The 17,703-nt window shown below is 39.7% G+C and overlaps 1 protein-coding gene across 5 annotated transcripts in view; it reads left to right on the top strand.

The window, feature by feature from the left end:
- xrn1 (5'-3' exoribonuclease 1) overlaps positions 1 to 17,703 on the top strand; it is a 120,640-nt gene that overhangs the window by 59,470 nt on the left and 43,467 nt on the right. For all 5 annotated transcript variants that reach the window (XM_043702786.1, XM_043702782.1, XM_043702785.1 and 2 more), the window contains exons 22-30: positions 966 to 1,128; positions 3,440 to 3,553; positions 5,552 to 5,650; positions 6,845 to 6,960; positions 7,500 to 7,646; positions 12,299 to 12,388; positions 12,939 to 13,074; positions 13,949 to 14,005; positions 16,220 to 16,352. In XM_043702786.1, coding sequence (XP_043558721.1) covers positions 966 to 1,128; positions 3,440 to 3,553; positions 5,552 to 5,650; positions 6,845 to 6,960; positions 7,500 to 7,646; positions 12,299 to 12,388; positions 12,939 to 13,074; positions 13,949 to 14,005; positions 16,220 to 16,352 — 1,055 coding nt within the window. The remainder of the gene's footprint in view (positions 1 to 965; positions 1,129 to 3,439; positions 3,554 to 5,551; positions 5,651 to 6,844; positions 6,961 to 7,499; positions 7,647 to 12,298; positions 12,389 to 12,938; positions 13,075 to 13,948; positions 14,006 to 16,219; positions 16,353 to 17,703) is intronic.

Consider the following 17,703-nt stretch of genomic DNA (forward strand, 5'->3'; position numbering starts at 1 on the left):
TTTTTTATATTATTTAAATACGTACATTTTAGCCAGAAAGTTTACAAAGGGAAGCAGTGTCGCTCAGATAAGGATAAACCTTACCAGTAAGAATCAAATAAGTAGAATGTCCCTTTTTTCACATTGTCCTTGCTTTCACTTTATTCTGTCCTTCTGTGAATTATCCAGTCAGTGTTAAAGGGCTAATCGTACCTTATTCATGGGGGCTCATTGTCATCTGTTAGTGCAATAAGGTAAATGACTGTCATTCATTACTGTGTTTGGTTGGGACAGCAGAATGCAGCATGGGCAGATATAGTGATATAATTGAAGCACTTTCTCAACCAAGGTTAGTAAATATTGACAGGTTGAAACAAAGTTGGAGAGAAGCTTACCTGTTGAGCTAAGTGGGCTGTTTCTGTGCTGTGAAATTGTATGTAAATTCCATGTGGAGAGGATGCAGAATTCTAGCTTTTTGTCTCCACCAGCAGGAGCTGAGCGGCACTACAGGTTATAAAGTGCATATGAACAGTATATTGAAGTACTGGCGGCACTACATATATCTTTTAACATAGCTGTAGAAAGGTTTTAGTTTGAGGAAAATGATGCACAGTATGTAGTACGAGATGAAACCAGCTATTGAGAAGGCTCTTAGAGTACTTCACGTTTGATGTTTCCCCCCATTATTGAGGGTAAACAATAAAAGCAGACATGCAGAATATGTTTGAACCTTTACTTGGAATGTAAATTATTAGATATATTATGTTTTGAATAGCCAAATAAACTCATGCACTAATTATAAAACTTGCTGCGTAACTACATGCCATGGTGGCTTGTATACATTGTTCTGGTATCACAGCAACCCTGCTGCGTGGGGATGATTGATTAATTAAATTTCTTAAGGCCTCTATCCAAATCAGCTAAATTTATTTACTATTCTTTGAAGATTTTTAAATCCATGTCTTTTTAAAACAAAAACTTTTCAGTTACCACAAAAGGAAAGGAATCCTCATCAATGAAACGTCGGTGCTTGTGTATGCACAGCTTCTCACTGGGCGTCGATACGTATTTGGCCATAATGGTGACGTTACCTTAGAGAAGGAATGGTCAAAGCAAGTACTACCATTTGCTCACCAGACCATTGTGAGGGTACGGATTCAAAAATAAAGAGTTCAGTGTTGCTAATCAAATAATATTTTGCTTTGTTTGTCAGTGTGGTGTTTTAACACCTTGCTGTGGTTTTATTGGTTCTTTAAATATAATCTTATTTTGGTGTGTACAACCCTGATTTACTGGAGAAGTTAAGGATTGCAATAGATTAAAAGAAGCAGCTTCCAAAGTTAGAAGCCTGAAGATTAGAAGAGTTTATTTTTTGTTTAAAAAAAAAAGCAAAAGATGACTAAATTGATCAGGAAGGACAAATTAGAAGTTGAATCTAAACTCGTGAAACTTATTAAAGCAGATTTCAAGAATGTCAATAATAGCAAAAGGCATCTTGGCTCTCTTGGAGGCAAAGGTAGAGAAATTATATTGGGGAATAAGAAAATAGCAGAATTAGTGGCCTAAGGCATGGCAGATGTGGTGTAACATAGTTAAATGTGAAATGATACACTTCAGTGTGAAAAACAGGCATTTAAATGGTGATAACTTCGGAAGTATGCATGGACATGGGGATCTGGGTAAACAATTAGGGTGGCAAATGGTATGTTGACCTTCCTTGCGAGAGGATGAGTGTTCAGAAGTAGGGATGTCTTGCTGCAGTTAAACAGAGCCATTGAGACTGCATATGGATTACCGTGTGCAGTATTGGTGTCTCCACATAAAAAAGGATATATTTGCGAGAGAGGGAGTACAGTGTGTGCTCACTAGGTTGAAACTGGGGATGGTAGAATTGTCCAATGAGGAGAGATTAGTTCAATTGGGACTGTGTTTACCAGAGTTTGGAAGGATGAGAGGAGATCTGATTGAGATATGTCAGGTTTTCATAGGACTGGACAGCTTGGATGTTGGGAAGATGTTCCCCCTGGTTGGAGAATCTCGAACCAGGAGACACAGTCTTAGGATATAGAGGAGGCCATTTAGGACTGAGATGAGGAAACATTACTTCACTCAGCAAATGGTCAGTCTGTGGAACTTGCCACCACAAGAATCCGTGGAGGCTGGGCCACTAAGTATATTCAAGAAAAAGGTTGATAGGTTTTAAATATTAAAGGCATCAAGGGCTTTGGAGAGAAAGTGGGTTTTTGGCGTTGAGATACAGACTCAACCATGATCATATTGAATAGTGGAGCATAATGAAAGGTCTGTTCCTCCCAGTTTCTAATTTTCTAAAATTCTGCATATACTTTGTTCTGTGTCACAAGAAAAGCCACACAAAATAGCAGAAATTGAGAAACCATGGATCTGTTAAGAGAGAAACTTAGAGTAATTAGTTTTAGTGAAGTTTTTCTGACTAAAATCTGACACGTTTAAGTTTCTGATGACCTACATCTGAGAGTTGTTGGAGGTGACCACAGTGGTGGTGAATGCAGAGAATGTAACAAGCTGAATGGATAAACTGGAATTAATTGATGTAGATAAGATAAATTACATATAAATTACTTAAATGAAGGGATATATTGTAATGTATTCAAGTCCCAAAGCTAGGTGGGAATGTAAGTTGTAAGGAGGAGCTATAAGGATAATGAGATGAGCTAGAAAGCTAAAAAGCTATAAGGATAATGAGAGGATTCAAATGACTAGGAAAGAATGTAAGTTGGGATCTTTTGAGTGAAATTGGAAAAGTGGAATATTTCTTAAAGAATGGCGAAGTGATTTGGGTGTGCCCTCTCATACAGAAGGACAAATGATATGTTAGTTTTTATTGCAAGGAATTTGGAGGTTAAGCAAGTCTGACTGCAATTAAATGAGGCTTTGGCAAGACTGCATGGGGTATTGTATATAGTTTTGGCCCATTACCTTTGGAATATTCTTTTTGGTTTAGTGCAACAATGGTTCATTGGATTGTAAAGATTGGGCCAAATTTAAACTCTTAGTATGAGAGCTGACTCATTTAAACATATAAAATTCTTAGAAGCTTTGGCAGAATAGCTAAGAGACTATCTTCCCTGGTTGGAGAGTCCAGAACTTTGAATCATAATCACGGGGGAGGGAAGTTGACCATTTAAGACTGAGATGTATCATCATCTCTATATTGGGAGCGTTGAATCTTTGGATTCTCCAGCGCAAAGATCTGTAGATGCTCACTTGCTGAGCCTGTTGAAGACAGACATTGAAAGAATGGAGGGTTATGATGAGAGAGTAGGAGGTCATGATCATAATGAGTAGTGGAGTAGGTTTATGGGGCGATATGATGTACTCCTCATTCTTATGTTTTATTGATAGGTTATAATTCTGATTGTGAAACTTATGAATTGTCTGAAAGTGATGTAATAATTTCTAAATGAACTTTTTTTTTCAGAACCTTAAATCATTTGATTCCAGTTTCTCTCACTTCAGTTCATTGGACGAATTGTTTCCACCCCGGATTAAGGTGTTCATGATGGGAACACCCTACTATGGCTGTATGGGAGAGGTCAGTTAATTTTGGAACAGGAATTCTAACATTGTGTGGGTTATTTGTTGTTATAATGAAGATGTACTTACTTCAGAAGTAAGACTGTTTAAAATTGTTTGGAAATTCCATGATTAAGCTTTCTAGCTTTTTACTTAAAAAAAAATTTACTTTCTTCTTTCAGTGCTTCAGTGGATATACAGGGTGAATAAAAATTAGGTCTTACCTGACCATAGGGCTTCTCGCTCATTTGAGAGAGACAACTGCTGGTGATTTAACCTGAGGATCAACACATCTTAGGCAAGGGGAGATTAGATTAGATTCCCTACAGTGTGGAAACAGGCCCTTTGGGCCAACCAGACCCTCCGAAGAGTAACCCAACCAGACCCATTTCCCACTGACTAATGCACCTAACACTATGGGCAATTTAGCATGGCCAATTCAGCTGACCTGCGCATCTTTTGGAAACTGGAGCACCCGGAGGAAACCCACGCAGACACGGGGAGAATGTGCAAACTCCACACAGACAGTCACCCGAGGCTGGAATCAAACCTGGGACCCTGGTGCTGTGAGGCAGCAGTGCGAACCACTGAGCCACCGTGCCGCCCCACAATAGCTTAGAAGTTGCATAGAAGAGTCCTTCACGGTAAACTCAGCTGCTGCAAGAATTGAACCCATGCCATTAGAATCACTCTGCATTGCAAACCAGCCAACTGACCTAAACCGATGCCCACAGGCTGAATAACTGAGTCTTAAAACCCTGAGAGGTCCCAGTTCATTTACCAACCTTTTGATCTTGACTGGAACACTAGCATATGTGCAGCAGAAAACAACTCCACTTTTGGAATCCTGGAGTGGGGCTGGAATGAGGATACATCTATCAGGTTCCTGATCACTGTGTTGAAACTCTGGCATGGAACTGGAGAAAAGGATAGTGACCAGTTGTGGTGTCCCCATTTAAATAAAGCCTGCCAATACTCACTGACGAACTCCTATGTGAATAATGATCATTTCAGTACGGTATTGATATGGAATCCTTACGCATAGGGCTATATTTTAGCAATAGACTCCAATCGTAATATGCCAGTCTATTTATAAATGCATGAACTTGAATAGATTGCATTCTGTATTAACTTTACATGCATTGATGAAATTGAGTTTGCGTATGAGCAAGCAGATGGGAACCGCGTCTGTATGTTTAGGATATTATTACATAAATATCTCAAAGCACTGTACTTAAAATGAATTACTTGACTTGGATAGGCACATGTGACAGCCATATTCTACCTAACAAAACCCAACCCAGCAAGCATAGATAGTGCTAATCAGTCTTCAGCATTCAGTTGAACGGGAATTTGTGATTCAGTTCAATGTCTCATTGCTAGGTTGACATTGCTAACAGTACAGCATGCACTAAGATGCATTGGTGTGCTATAATGTGTTAGAAGTAGATCATGAAGCCTGTAATATTTTGATAATAAAACAAGGATGCTTTAAACAAGCCTACTTGACATTCTGCTTTGAGCATGAGTGAATCTACTTTCAGATCTATGTTAGTTTGGTCAGGTAGCAAGACTCTCAGCTGAGTGAAATGATTGAGATTCAACCTCCATTCCAAGACTTGAATGCATAATCAAAGATAAAACTTCATTACAGTACTGATGGGCTGCTGCATTATTGTAGAGTGCCATCTTTCAAATCTCTTGCCCAACACCACCTGACAGATTTTGCTCATCATTTCTCACATTGCCATTTGTAGAATCTTGCTCTGTGTGAATTGACTGTACTATTAGACTTGAGAGCAGTGATGACATCTCAGGAAGTCATTAATTTGATGCACATTGCATTAGTTTTAAATGCAAGCTTTTTAATCTTCTTCCTATAACTGTTACCAGTTATAATCATTTTCTTAGATGGATTGTAAGCCAGTAAAATGAGACACGTCAGGTCAAGAATATGCTTGTAACATATTCTGAATCAAAAATTACGCCTGAAGCTATAGCTTGAGTATTTTAATAGGTTCAAGACTCTTCTGATGTTGTGAAAGATGGCCGAATCCGTGTGGTTTTCACTGTTCCATGTGAGCCACAGCTAGATGGAATCATACAAAACCAGCACGTAAGTACAAAACGTTCATTTGCTGACTGTCCATAAAACCCACTGTCAGTAAGTCTTTAGCAAAGTTGGTTGACCTGAAATTTCTACATTGGTACCTTACAGACATGACAGTTAAAACACTCTACATTCTTTCCCACAATGTGGTTTAATAGCTTGTGGATTCCATCTGAGTCTTGTTCACCTGTTGTGTTGTTCGTTTAAAAGTTGCATACTTGCACTGTAAGCATATGTAAATTTTCACAGCAATTTGCAAGAGATAATTATGTGCCACACCTCGACCAAAAGATAGCTATGACAAAGAAAGAGAGAAAATACAAACAGAAGTAGGCCATTTGGCCCTTAGAGCCTGCTCCACCATTCAGTATGATCATGGTTGATTATCCAGTTCAGTTCCCTGTTCCCGCTTTCTCCCCAAACCTTTTGATCCTTTTAGTCCTAAGAATTGTATTCGTCTCTTTATTAAATACATTTAATGCTTTGGCCACAACCAGTTTCTGTGGCGTAGAATTCCAGATACTCCCCACAGTCTGGGTGAAGAAGTTTCTCCTCACCTCAGTCCTAAACCACTATCTTTGCCTTAGACTGTGACCGTAGATTTCGGATTCCCTGGTCATCGGGAACATCCTTCCTGCATTACCCTGTTTAGTACTGTTAGAATTTTATAAGTTTCTATGTGATACCTCTTCTCCTTCTAAACTCCACTGAAGATACTCCTAACTGATCCTGTCTCTATTTATATATCAGTCTTGCCATCCAAGAATCAGTTTGGTAAACCTCTGTTTCACTCCCTCTATACCCAGAACATCCTTCCTGAGATAAGCAGACCATACCTGTGGATAGTACTCCAGGTGTGATCCCACCAAGGCCCTGTATAATTACAATAAGACATCCCTACCCCTGTGCTCAAATCCTCTTGCTGTGGAGCTGAGCATACCATTTGCCTCCTTCATTACCTACTCTGGATCTCCTGTCTCTCCCACTTTACATGGAGATTATGCCACTCTGAGTAAACATCAAATCTAATTGTCCATGGACTAATTCTTTAATCATTTCTTTGATTGTATTCTAAGCATTCTTAAACATTGAAGCATAACTATTTATTTCAAGAATTTGCACAATGGGAACTATAATTAATTAATTAATTCTGTTTCAAACAAGCCATTTCATATCTAAGAATATTTTACTTTGTTCCAGAAATATTCCACAAAATATAACCCTGGATACGTTTTGGCCAGTCGACTTGGAGTTACTGGGTATCTTGTTTCAAGGTTAACGGGAAGTTTATTTATTGGGAGAGGATCAAAGCAAAAGTAAGCACGCCTTCTTTGATACTTCCTATGTGCTTTCCGTTGATTTTCTATCGCCGCAAAATATTTGCATGTAAATTATATAATGATAGCAATATTGGCTGTGTCCACATGACAGAATTGGATTAATCATCACGGTCTGTGATCGTACACTCAAGAATACTCTATTCGAGACTTGCATCACAAAATACTAGTTCAGCTTTCTGGTTTTAACTCTGTTGAGGAGATGGAAGTTTTGTTAAACGTATTTTCTGCACATAAAATGTGCTACAGCTGTCATTTTAGGCTGGTAAGTCTGCAGGTTGGGATCTTTAAATGACTACATTTGGCACATTACGAGTTGAAGGTTAATTTTGATTTGGGTTCATTAACAGGTTAAGGGCCAGTAAAATTCCTGAGGTTGAAATGTCATCAATGTGCCTAGGACCTGTCTCCAGAGCACAAATGCCAATACCAGTTAAATGTGAAATGAATCCTTTGGCTGGAATTGCAATATGTAAATGCTACTTGGTTTAATCAATGTAATACCTTCGTTTTCCCAGTCCTCTTGGAGAGCAGAAAATAAATGTTGGCCTGAACCTGAAATTTAATAAAAAGAATGAAGAAGTACCTGGTTATACAAAAAAAGTTGGGAATGAATGGCAATATTCTTCTGCAGTTGAAGAAATTCTGAATGAATACCTAGAAAGGTAAATTATATTGTATCCAATTAAATGTTTTATTAATTGTAATTGCATAAAACATAGGAGCAGAATTAAGCCATTCAGCCTATTGAATCTGCTCCATCGTTTGATCATGGCTGATACATTGTTCAACCCCATTCTCCTGCCTCTCCCTGTAACCCTTGATCCCCTTACCAATCAAGAACCTGTCTACCTCTGTCTTAAACACACTCGGTGACTTGGCCTCCACAGCCCTCTGCAGCAATGAGTTCCATACATTAGCCACCCTCTGGTTGAAGAAATTCCTTCTTGTTTCAGTTTTGAAGCTGTGCCCTTGGGTCCTAGACTCTCCAACGACTGGGAACATTTTATCTACATCCACTCTATCCTGATCCCTCCCCACTGTGTAAATTTCAATTGGATCCCCCATCATCCTTCTAAACTCCATCGAGTACAAACCCAGAGTCATCAACCACTCACTATATGAGAAGTCCTTCGGCCCGGGATCATTCTTGTAAACCTCCTCTGGGCCTCCTCCAAAGCCAGTACACCCTTCCTTTGATACAGGGTCTACAATACTGCTCACAATATTCCAAACCCTGTCTGACCAGAGCCTTATATAACCTCAGCAGCACATCTCTTCTGCTGTTGTGTTTTAGCCCTCATGCAATGAATGCTAACATTGCATTTGCCTTCCTAACTGCCAACTGAACCTGCATGTTAACCTGAAGAGAATCCTGAACTAGGACTCCTAACTCACTTTGTCCTTCAGATTTCCAAAGCCTTTCTCTCTATTATTCCTACCAAAGTGCATGACCTTACACTTTGCCACATTGTATTCCATTTCCACATCTTTACCCACTCTGCTAGCCTGTTCAGGTCCTTCTGCAGCCTCCTAACCTCCTCAACATTGCCTTCCCTCCACCTATCTTTGCGTCATCTGCAAACTTAGCAACAAGTGCCCTCAGTTTCTTAATTCACTTCTTAATATATGATGTGAATAGTTGTGGTTGCAACATGGACCCCTGTGGAACTCCACTAGTCACTGATTGCCAGCCTGAAAACAAACCCTTTACTGTCTGCATTCTGTCATTTACATAACTGATTTGTTTGCGAGCATAAGAGGTACAGTTAGTAAGTTTGCAGGTGACACCAAAGTTGGAGGCGTAGTGGACAGTGAAGAGGGTTACCTCAGATTATAACAGGATCTTGACCAGATGGGCCAATGGGTTGAGAAGTGGCAGATGGAGTTTAATTCAGATAAATGCGAGGTGCTGCATTTTGGGAAAGCAAATCTTAGCAGGACTTATACATTTAATGGTAAGTTCCTAGGGCGTGTCTGGTCTCCTTCCTATCGGAAAGATGTTGTGAAACTTGAAAGGGTTCAGAAAAGATTTTCAAGCATGTTACTAGGGTTGGAGGATTTGAACTATAGGGAGAGGCTGAACAGGCTGGGGCTGTTTTCCCTGGAGCGTCGGCAGCTGAGGGGTGACCTTATAGAGGTTTACAAAATTATGAGGGGCATGGACAGGGTAAATAGCCAAATTCTTTTCCCTGGGGTCGGGGAGTCCAGAACTAGAGGGCATAGGTTTAAGGTGAGAGGGGAAAGATATAAAAGGGACCTAAGGGGCAACTTTTTCACATAGAGGGTGGTACATGTATGGAATGACTGCCAGAAGAAGTGGTGGAGGCTGGTACAATTTCAACATTTAAGAGGCATTTGGATGGGTATATGAATAGGAAGTGTTTTGAGGGATGTGGGCCAGGTGCTGGCAGGTGGGACTAGATTGTGTTGGGATATCTGGTCGGCATGGACGGGTTGGACCGAAGGGTCTGTTTCCATGCTGTACGTTTCTATGACTCTATGACAATCCTGTATCCATGCCAGTAACTTGCCCCTCACACCATGGGCTCTTATTGTACTTTGCAGCCTCTTGGGTGGCACTTTGTCAAAAGGCCTTCTGGAAATCCAAATAGATCATGTCCCCTGCTCTCGTTTGTCTAACTTGCATGTTACTTCCTCAAAGGATTCAGGCATGAGCTCCCCTTGATTCAGCCCTACTTTACCATGCACTTCCAAGTACTCTGCAATCCCATCCTTACAAATGGACTCTGAAATTGTCCCAGTGACAGGGGTCAGACTAACCAGCTTATCGTTTCCAATCTTCAGTTTTACCTTATTTATCTGGTGCAAAATGCTTCTTGTAAACGAAAGTGTGCTTTTGTAGAACTGAAACTCTCTTGGCACCCAGTTACAGCATTGAATCCAAACCTCATCTTCTAAAATTTGATTGCTGACATAAGGCAGGATTCATTCGTTCTTAAGTATTCCACCCCGTGGAGGATTTGGTCCGTACACATGTACCTTTTATTATGACCTTGACTGAAGGGTGTACCACTGCTGGTATTATCAGGATTGTTACTACAACTGGCTAAAATGCTTAAAACCTCACAATGCTCAAATTTCCAATTCACATTAGATTTGGACTCAAACTCAAGTCAACATTTGAATAAAGTGCAGGGTAGCGACCAGTATTCTTGTGAAGGGTAGGCTGTGCCTCACAAACCTTACTGAGTTCTTTGAGAAGGTGATCAAACAGGTGGATGAGGGTTGATGTAGTGCATATGGATTTCATTAAAGCGTTTGATAGGGTTCCCTATACAGAGGCATGGGATTGAGGGTGATTTAGTGGTTTGGATCAGAAATTGACTCACTGAAAGAAGACAGAGGGTGGTGGTTGATGGGAAATGTTCGTCCTGAAGTTCATTTACTAGTGGTGTACTGCAAGGATCTGTTTTGGGGCCACTGTTGTTGGTCATTTTTATAAATAACCTGGATGAGGGCACAGAAGAATGGGTTAGCAAATTTGCAGGTGGTACTAAGTTTGGTAGAGATGTGGGTAGTGCTGAAAGATGTTGCAAGTTCCAGATGGACATAGATAAGCTGCAGAGCTGGGCTGAGAGGTGGCAAATGGAGTTTAATGCGGAAAAGTGTGAGTTGATTCACTTTTTGGAAGGAGGAACAGGAATACGGAATACTGGGCTAATGGTAAGATTCTTGGTAGTGTGGATGAGCAGAGAGTTCTCAATGTCCATATACCTAGATCCCTGAAAGTTGCCACCCAGGTTGATAAGGTTGTTAAGAAGGTATACGGTGTGTTAACTTTTATTAGTAGAGGGATTGAATTTCAGAGCCATGAGGTCATGTTGCAACGTTACAAAACTCTGGTGCGGCCTCACTTGGAGTATTATGTACAGTTCTGGTCATTGCATTAAAGGAATGATGTGAAAGGTTTCAGAGGAGATTTACCAGGATGTTGCCTGGTGTGGAAGAAAGGCTGAGGGACTTGAGGTTGTTTTCATTAGAGAGAAGAGGGTTGAAAGCTAATAGAGACATACAAGATGATCAGACTATTAGATAGTGAGAGCCTTTTTCCTTGGATGGTGATGGCTAGCACGAGGGGACATAGCTTTAAATTGCTAGATATAAGACAGATGTTAGAGGTACTTGCTTTACTCAGTGAGTAGTAAGGGCGTAGAACGCCCTGCCTGCAACAGTAGTGGACTTGCCAAATTTAAGAGCATTTAAATGGTCATTAGATAAACATATGGATGATAATGGAATAGTGTAGGTTAGATAGGCTTCAGATTAGTTTCGCAGGTCAGCGCAACATCGAGGACTGAAGGGCCTCTAATGTGCTGTAATGTTCTATGTTCAATGTTTTTCTCTGAACAACATTGTTAAATCATATTATCTGATAGATATCTCATTGCCCTTGATGTATGCAGATTTCTTATGTATTTCCTGCATTGACATTTCAGAAGTAACTTTTTGTGAACACCCAATCAATTGATTTGAGAGTTTGGATCTTTTTATTCATTTAGAGAATGTGCACATCACTGGCCAGGCCAGCATTTGTATCACCCCTCCCTAAATGTTAAGAGTCAGGCATGTTGCTGTGGGTCTGGAGTCAAATGTAGACCAGACCAGGTAAGGATGGCTGTTTCTTTCATTAATGCACCAGATGGATTTTTCTGACGATCAACAACAGTTTCATGGTTCTCATCACACTTGTTAATTTCATGGTTTTATTCAAATCAAGTTCTGTGATAGGATTTGAACCCAGGCCCCCCTCACGTTACATGGTTCTATATGATTAATAGTCCAGGGATGATAATGCTCGATTATTGCTGCCTGTTCTTGGTCAACACAACACACAATCACCCAACAGATGAACACATTTTATACCGTTCTCTTTATGCTAACTGGGACATTAGAATGATGATTAACATTAAACAAATGAAGCAGGGTGGGGGAGTGTTTTTTTGCTTTGAGTTACTAACTTTTATTTCTGAAATGCTGGACATTTAATTTCTCTATTGTCTAAGATCTTGTAACTGAAGAAGCTGTGCCTAGATATCTTTGTTTCTAAGTTGGCACTGTAATTGGCGACGTATAAACTTTTCACTGTGCTCATTGAATATCTATGACAATAAAGGCAATTCTAATTCTAAATTCATGTTTCTGTACTGTTAAGTTCATCAACGTACTGTACTCCCTTCTCTAATTCTAAGGTTTCTTCCCTCAGGGTTCGTCTTGTGGTTAAGCCAACTGTGTGTTGAATACATTTTAAGTTGTAGTAGCAAAATAACCATGGAAATGGTGCTTTACATTTTAGATTCCCAGAATTAATAAGCTACATTGCCAACAACAGTCAAGAAGATTTGTACTATGAGGATAACATTTGGTCTGGAGAGGATGTAAATGGGTGAGATATTTTACTTTGCGCTTTAAAAATACCTGTGAGCACGAGATTTGATGTTTCGTGCATAAGCTCTTCACCTGCTCCTCAGATGCTGCCTGACCGACTGTGCTTTTCCAGTGCCACACTTTTTGACTCTGATCTCCAGCATCTGCAGTCTTCACTTTTTCCTTTAAAAATCAATTTTGATATAGCTGCAAATAATTCAATGGATTTAATACTTCCCCTAACCTTTCAAGTATTTTAAACATGATCTTTAAGGCCTATGTGATTGAAGGTTTAATCATCTTAGTCTCCAAAAATTCCAATATTCTTCTTGCCATGCTAAAGATTAATGGCATTATAACAGGAGTTGACTGTTTAACCCCTCAATTGAAGCAGGAGGAGGCCATTCAGCGCCTTGAATCTGCTCCATCATTCAGTATGATCATGGCTTCAATATCCTAATCCCATCCTGAAACTTTCAACTTCCTAGTCTGTTGATTTTAGGCATGAAACTTTTATACTGTGCGTAAAACTAAGTGTAAAAATAAAATTGCATTTAAATTTTAAACAGCGCTGAGAAAGTTCAAGAAATTGGAGCCTGGTTGAAAATGCATCCTGTCAGTAGTCTGTCAAGAGCATCATGTGACTTGAACCTACTTGATGCAGCAATTATTGAAAAGATTGAAGAAGAGGTGGAAAGATGCAAGGTATTTCCTTTTGATTTGTAAAACAAATAAACAGATCAAAAAGGTCTAATTTTTGGTTTTGTGACTTTAATTCTTTTCTCCTATCATTTTTGGACTACTGAGCTGAGTCCTGTTGTAATTTGATCTTTGTTCAGATGTACATTCCACAGCACAACTGGATAGTGATGAGAATTTTAAAAATCCTGGTCGATTTCAGTTCTTTCCCTACCAATTGTTGGAATCTACTTGTTGCCCCAGTCAAGTCGGCATTAGGCAGACATGGAACCTTAAACTGATATTAATTTCATTACAGAGAAACCAAGCAGGATTTCTGATTGTCTGCTATTTTCTCTTCAGTTCCATGGACTTGCAGTCAGTTGCCTGATCAAGAAGGGAGGCAATAGAGCTGTTCTGTTCCCAGTTCTGTCAGTCACTGCTGTGAAACCAGCTGCTGAAATGTAAATAGGAGTACACCTAAAAACTTAACATTGATATTCCTTTTACCCTCAAATTTTTCAGGATTATCCCAGATTAGATACCTGCGTTTATGTAAACGATGGAACTGATTACCTGGGAAGAACAGTTTCCTTTTTTTATGCCCCCAAGATGCATGCTGTTCTGTGTAGGGTCGGGTCAGCTCACCAGTGCTCGTCATTATCTGGTTTATGTGTTGTTTGTCCTGAAATCTATTATTAAAATCAATATACAATAACCTATTTCCTTTTGTCACAAAACTCATAATCCACAATTTATATTTAAATGTTGGATTTAAAGAGCAGAAGTGTTTATTGAGCAAAAATCAAGTGGGTTTATTGTGAATATTTTTAGTAGAACAGCAGTGCTCAAAAGTTGAAGGCCCTGAACTTGATGTCAGTATTTCCTTTACTATTCTTAGCAAAGAAGAAGTAACAAGAAAGTAAGAGTGACTGTGAAACCACATTTGTTATACCAGGTAAGTTGAGCTCTCCTGTTTAGTCAAAGTCTACTCCAATATTTGAAAAGATTGCAATATGACATCCGAGGAGAGGTTTTGTAACTGAGCTTTAACTATGTACAAACTTGATGTCCATGTCAGTGAATACTTATAAACTGACACTTTACAATTAATGACCAAAATTTAGACCATGGGAAGATTTATTTTGTCTGCTATTAATAATAAAGTAATGCATGTGATGATTACATAATGCTTGTGCTATAAGTACTGGACAATGGAAATTCTCCCCTTAATAAGTAAGATTTTGGTAAATACTTGAAAAATGGATTAGCTATTTGAAGCAATGGAAGGGAAAAACAGGCAAGGATGATCCTTTCAGTTGTTATGTGTTGTTGGATGGTATTTAATGACTGTGGAGAAGTATTTACTCAACATGGCTGGGACACTTTTCAATATTATCCTGCAATTAAACCTCCTGGAAATGTACACTGCGAAGTTATGTTTCCTTTGGCATATTTCCATATTTTGCTATTTGCATCTCATCGAAGGCTAAATCAGCAATGTGCTTCCAAATGAATTTTTAAAAATACAAGCCACTGATAAATTCCAGTCTGAACTTAGACAGCTCTGTAAATGGATGTTTCACAGATTTTGCACTAAGAATAAGAGTGAATGGGCAAGGTAAAGTTAGCAACAGATCAAAGTTGGCATGCTGAGCTACAAGCAGACAACTACAGGTGGAATGAAAAGCATAAATAGGAGAACCACTCATTCAGGTAGCAGTTGTCAGGGGAGATAAAATGACTAGTTGGTTTCATTGATATGGCTTCCAAAAACTTAAGGGTTCCATTCACAATAAAGATCGGCGGGGTAGCATAAAACAACAATATATCCTAATATTTCTCTGAGATCTCTGGTACCATGCAATGTCTTGTTCCAGAGCTGTTGGTACAAGTAGCCCATCAAGATCTGTTAAGTATTGTAGAGATCTCTAGTCAGAAATTCCCATATAATGACCAGGGGCGGGCTCAGCAGTTAGCAGTACCGCCTCGTAGTGCCAGGGGCCCTGGTTCACTTCCAGCGTCGACTGTCTGTGTGGAGTTTGCACATTCTCCCTGTTTCTGCATGGGTTTCCTCCGATAGTCCAAGGATGTGCAGGTTAGATGGACTGGCCATGCTAAATTACTCCATAGTGTCCAGGGATGTGCAGGTTAGGTGGATTAGACATGGGAAATGCAGGGTTATGGATTAGGGGGTGGTACTGAGTGGAATGCTGTTTGAGGGGTTTGTGTGGTCTCATTGGGCTGAATGCCCTGCTTCCACACTCTAGAGATTCTATGATCAGTCTTGCTAAGATGGAGGAGGAGAAAGTGAGGACAGCAGATGCCAAAGATCAGAATCAAAAAGTGTGCTGGAAAAGCTCAACCAGTCAGGTAGTATCAGAAATTATGAAGAGCTTATGCTCGAAACGTTGACTCTCCTGCTCCTTGGATGCTGCCTGACCGGCTGTGCTTTTCCAGCACCATATCTTTTGACTAATATGGGGAGGGGTTACTGTGGAGATGTCATCATAATAATTAATGGTCAGCCCCATGGGTTATTTGCCTTCACTGTTCTTGTGACTAGCATATTTGGAGCATTGGTAGAGGCCTGAAATTAGGTCTCCAGTCCATTCTCTTGGTTGGGATAATCACCTAATAGGAAACCTAAATCAGTGTTCTTGCTTATCTTTGAATTTACCAGGTGGCCAATCCCTACTTCATGTATATCTGTTGATATGACTATGATTGTACCTCGTGCCTGCCAGCCACTTGTTTACCACTGGGCCTTCTCCAATGTCCATATTACTGCAAATGTAAGAACTGTGCAACCCTTAACTATGTCAAAATGTTTTATTCTGAAACTGATGAACACGCACCATCAACAGGCTTATGAAAAGTGACAAGGAGGCAGGAAGTGGGAAATATACATGTGTTATTAGGAACAAGCTTGCGCCTGGGATAAGTTCAGACCTAGGTGAATGATTTGAACAAAACTTGATGACCAAAATATGCAAGCACTGAAGTAGAATATACTGGAGTCTTCCTGGGCTTTTGGAAGTTTGCAGCTTTATTATATTCCTGAATAAAATGTGTTGGATTTGCTTTTCCTTTATATAAATTAAATAGCATTTAAACATTTGGGAATTTTCAAGGTTTTCTTTTCTTTCTAAGTTTTTATTTCCCTACACAGCCTCTGGAGCAGCAGCATGGTATAGTGCCAGACAAAGATGCAGAGTACCTTTTATTTGATCGTGTTGTGAATGTGAGGGAGGACTTCTCTGTTCCTGTTGGTCTTCGAGGAACCATCATAGGAATGAAAGGAGGTGAATTTTAAGAAGCATTACATTTAAAGAAAGTTAAAAGGCCATGAGTTCAGATGGAAGAATGCTTACCTTGATGTATTGTACTGAGCATGTTTTAGGCTCAGCTGTTTTTGATCTGCTCCAAGTTCAATTTGTTCAGGCCAGAGATGGATTCTCTTCACTCTAGGCTGTATTTATGGGAAACAAGTTGTTGTGACCAAATGCCACTCTAAGACTAACTTATTGTTTTGAGATGTGGTTGTCTGCAGTAAAGACAGCATTTGTTGCCCATTCCCCAATGCCCTTGACCTGAATGGCTTGTGAGACCACTTCAGAGAAACAATTAAGAGTCAGTAACATTCCTGTGGGTCTAGGGTCATATGTAGACCAGATCAGGTATCAATGGCAGATTTCCTTCCCTGAAGGACATCAGTGAAACAATTTTTATAACAATTGATAATAGTTTAATGAACTAGTTTTCACTTTCAAATGCTACCAGCTCCTGTGGTGTGATTTGAATCTCTGTCCCAAAGCATTAGCCTGGGCCTATCTATTTCTAATCCAGTATATCATCATCTTCTCCATTGTAATTCATAATGATTCTCTTTATAGAGATGTTGTCTACTGCTTTAAGTCATTTTGGAACCAAAATTAAACATTTTATCTACCTTTAAATACTTTTCTTTCTGACTTCCTTTAAATTCACAATTATATTTACTGCATGCCTTAGATGTGGAACAACATTTTGGCCAAACTATATACAGAATTCATTTGATCAAGCAATATTTGCTTTTATTTATTCATGGAATGTGGGTGTTGCTGGCTGGTCCAGCAATTATTGCCCATTCCTAGATGCTTTTGAGAAAGTGCTGATGAGCTGCTGCCTTGAACCTCTGCAGTCCATGTGCTGTAGGTGGACCAGCAATGCTGTCAGGAAAGGACAAAGTCAGAAGTCACACAAAACCAGGTTATAGTACAAAGGGTTTATTTGAAGAATTCAGCAATGGTAATCCCATTGAATGTCAAGGGATAATGGAGCGATTCTCTCTTGTTGGAGACAGTCACATCTGGCATTTGTGTGATTTGTAAGCTGCGTGTCACTTCTAAGGCCAAGCCTGGATATTATCCAGATTTTGCTGCGTTTGGAGGTTCACTGCTTCAGTATCTAAGGAGTCACAAACAAATCATCGGTGAACATCCCCACATCTGATCTTATGATGGAGGGCAGGTCATTGAAGCAGCTGAAGATAGTTGGGCCAAGACTCTGATGAACTCCCTGTAATAATGTCCTGCACCTGAAATGATTGACCAGCGATAACTACAACCATCTTTCCATGTGCCAGGTTGATACCAATCAGTGGAGAGTTTCCCC

This window comes from Chiloscyllium plagiosum, chromosome 13 (assembly GCF_004010195.1).
Source record: "Chiloscyllium plagiosum isolate BGI_BamShark_2017 chromosome 13, ASM401019v2, whole genome shotgun sequence".
NCBI classification, from domain to species: domain Eukaryota; kingdom Metazoa; phylum Chordata; class Chondrichthyes; order Orectolobiformes; family Hemiscylliidae; genus Chiloscyllium; species Chiloscyllium plagiosum.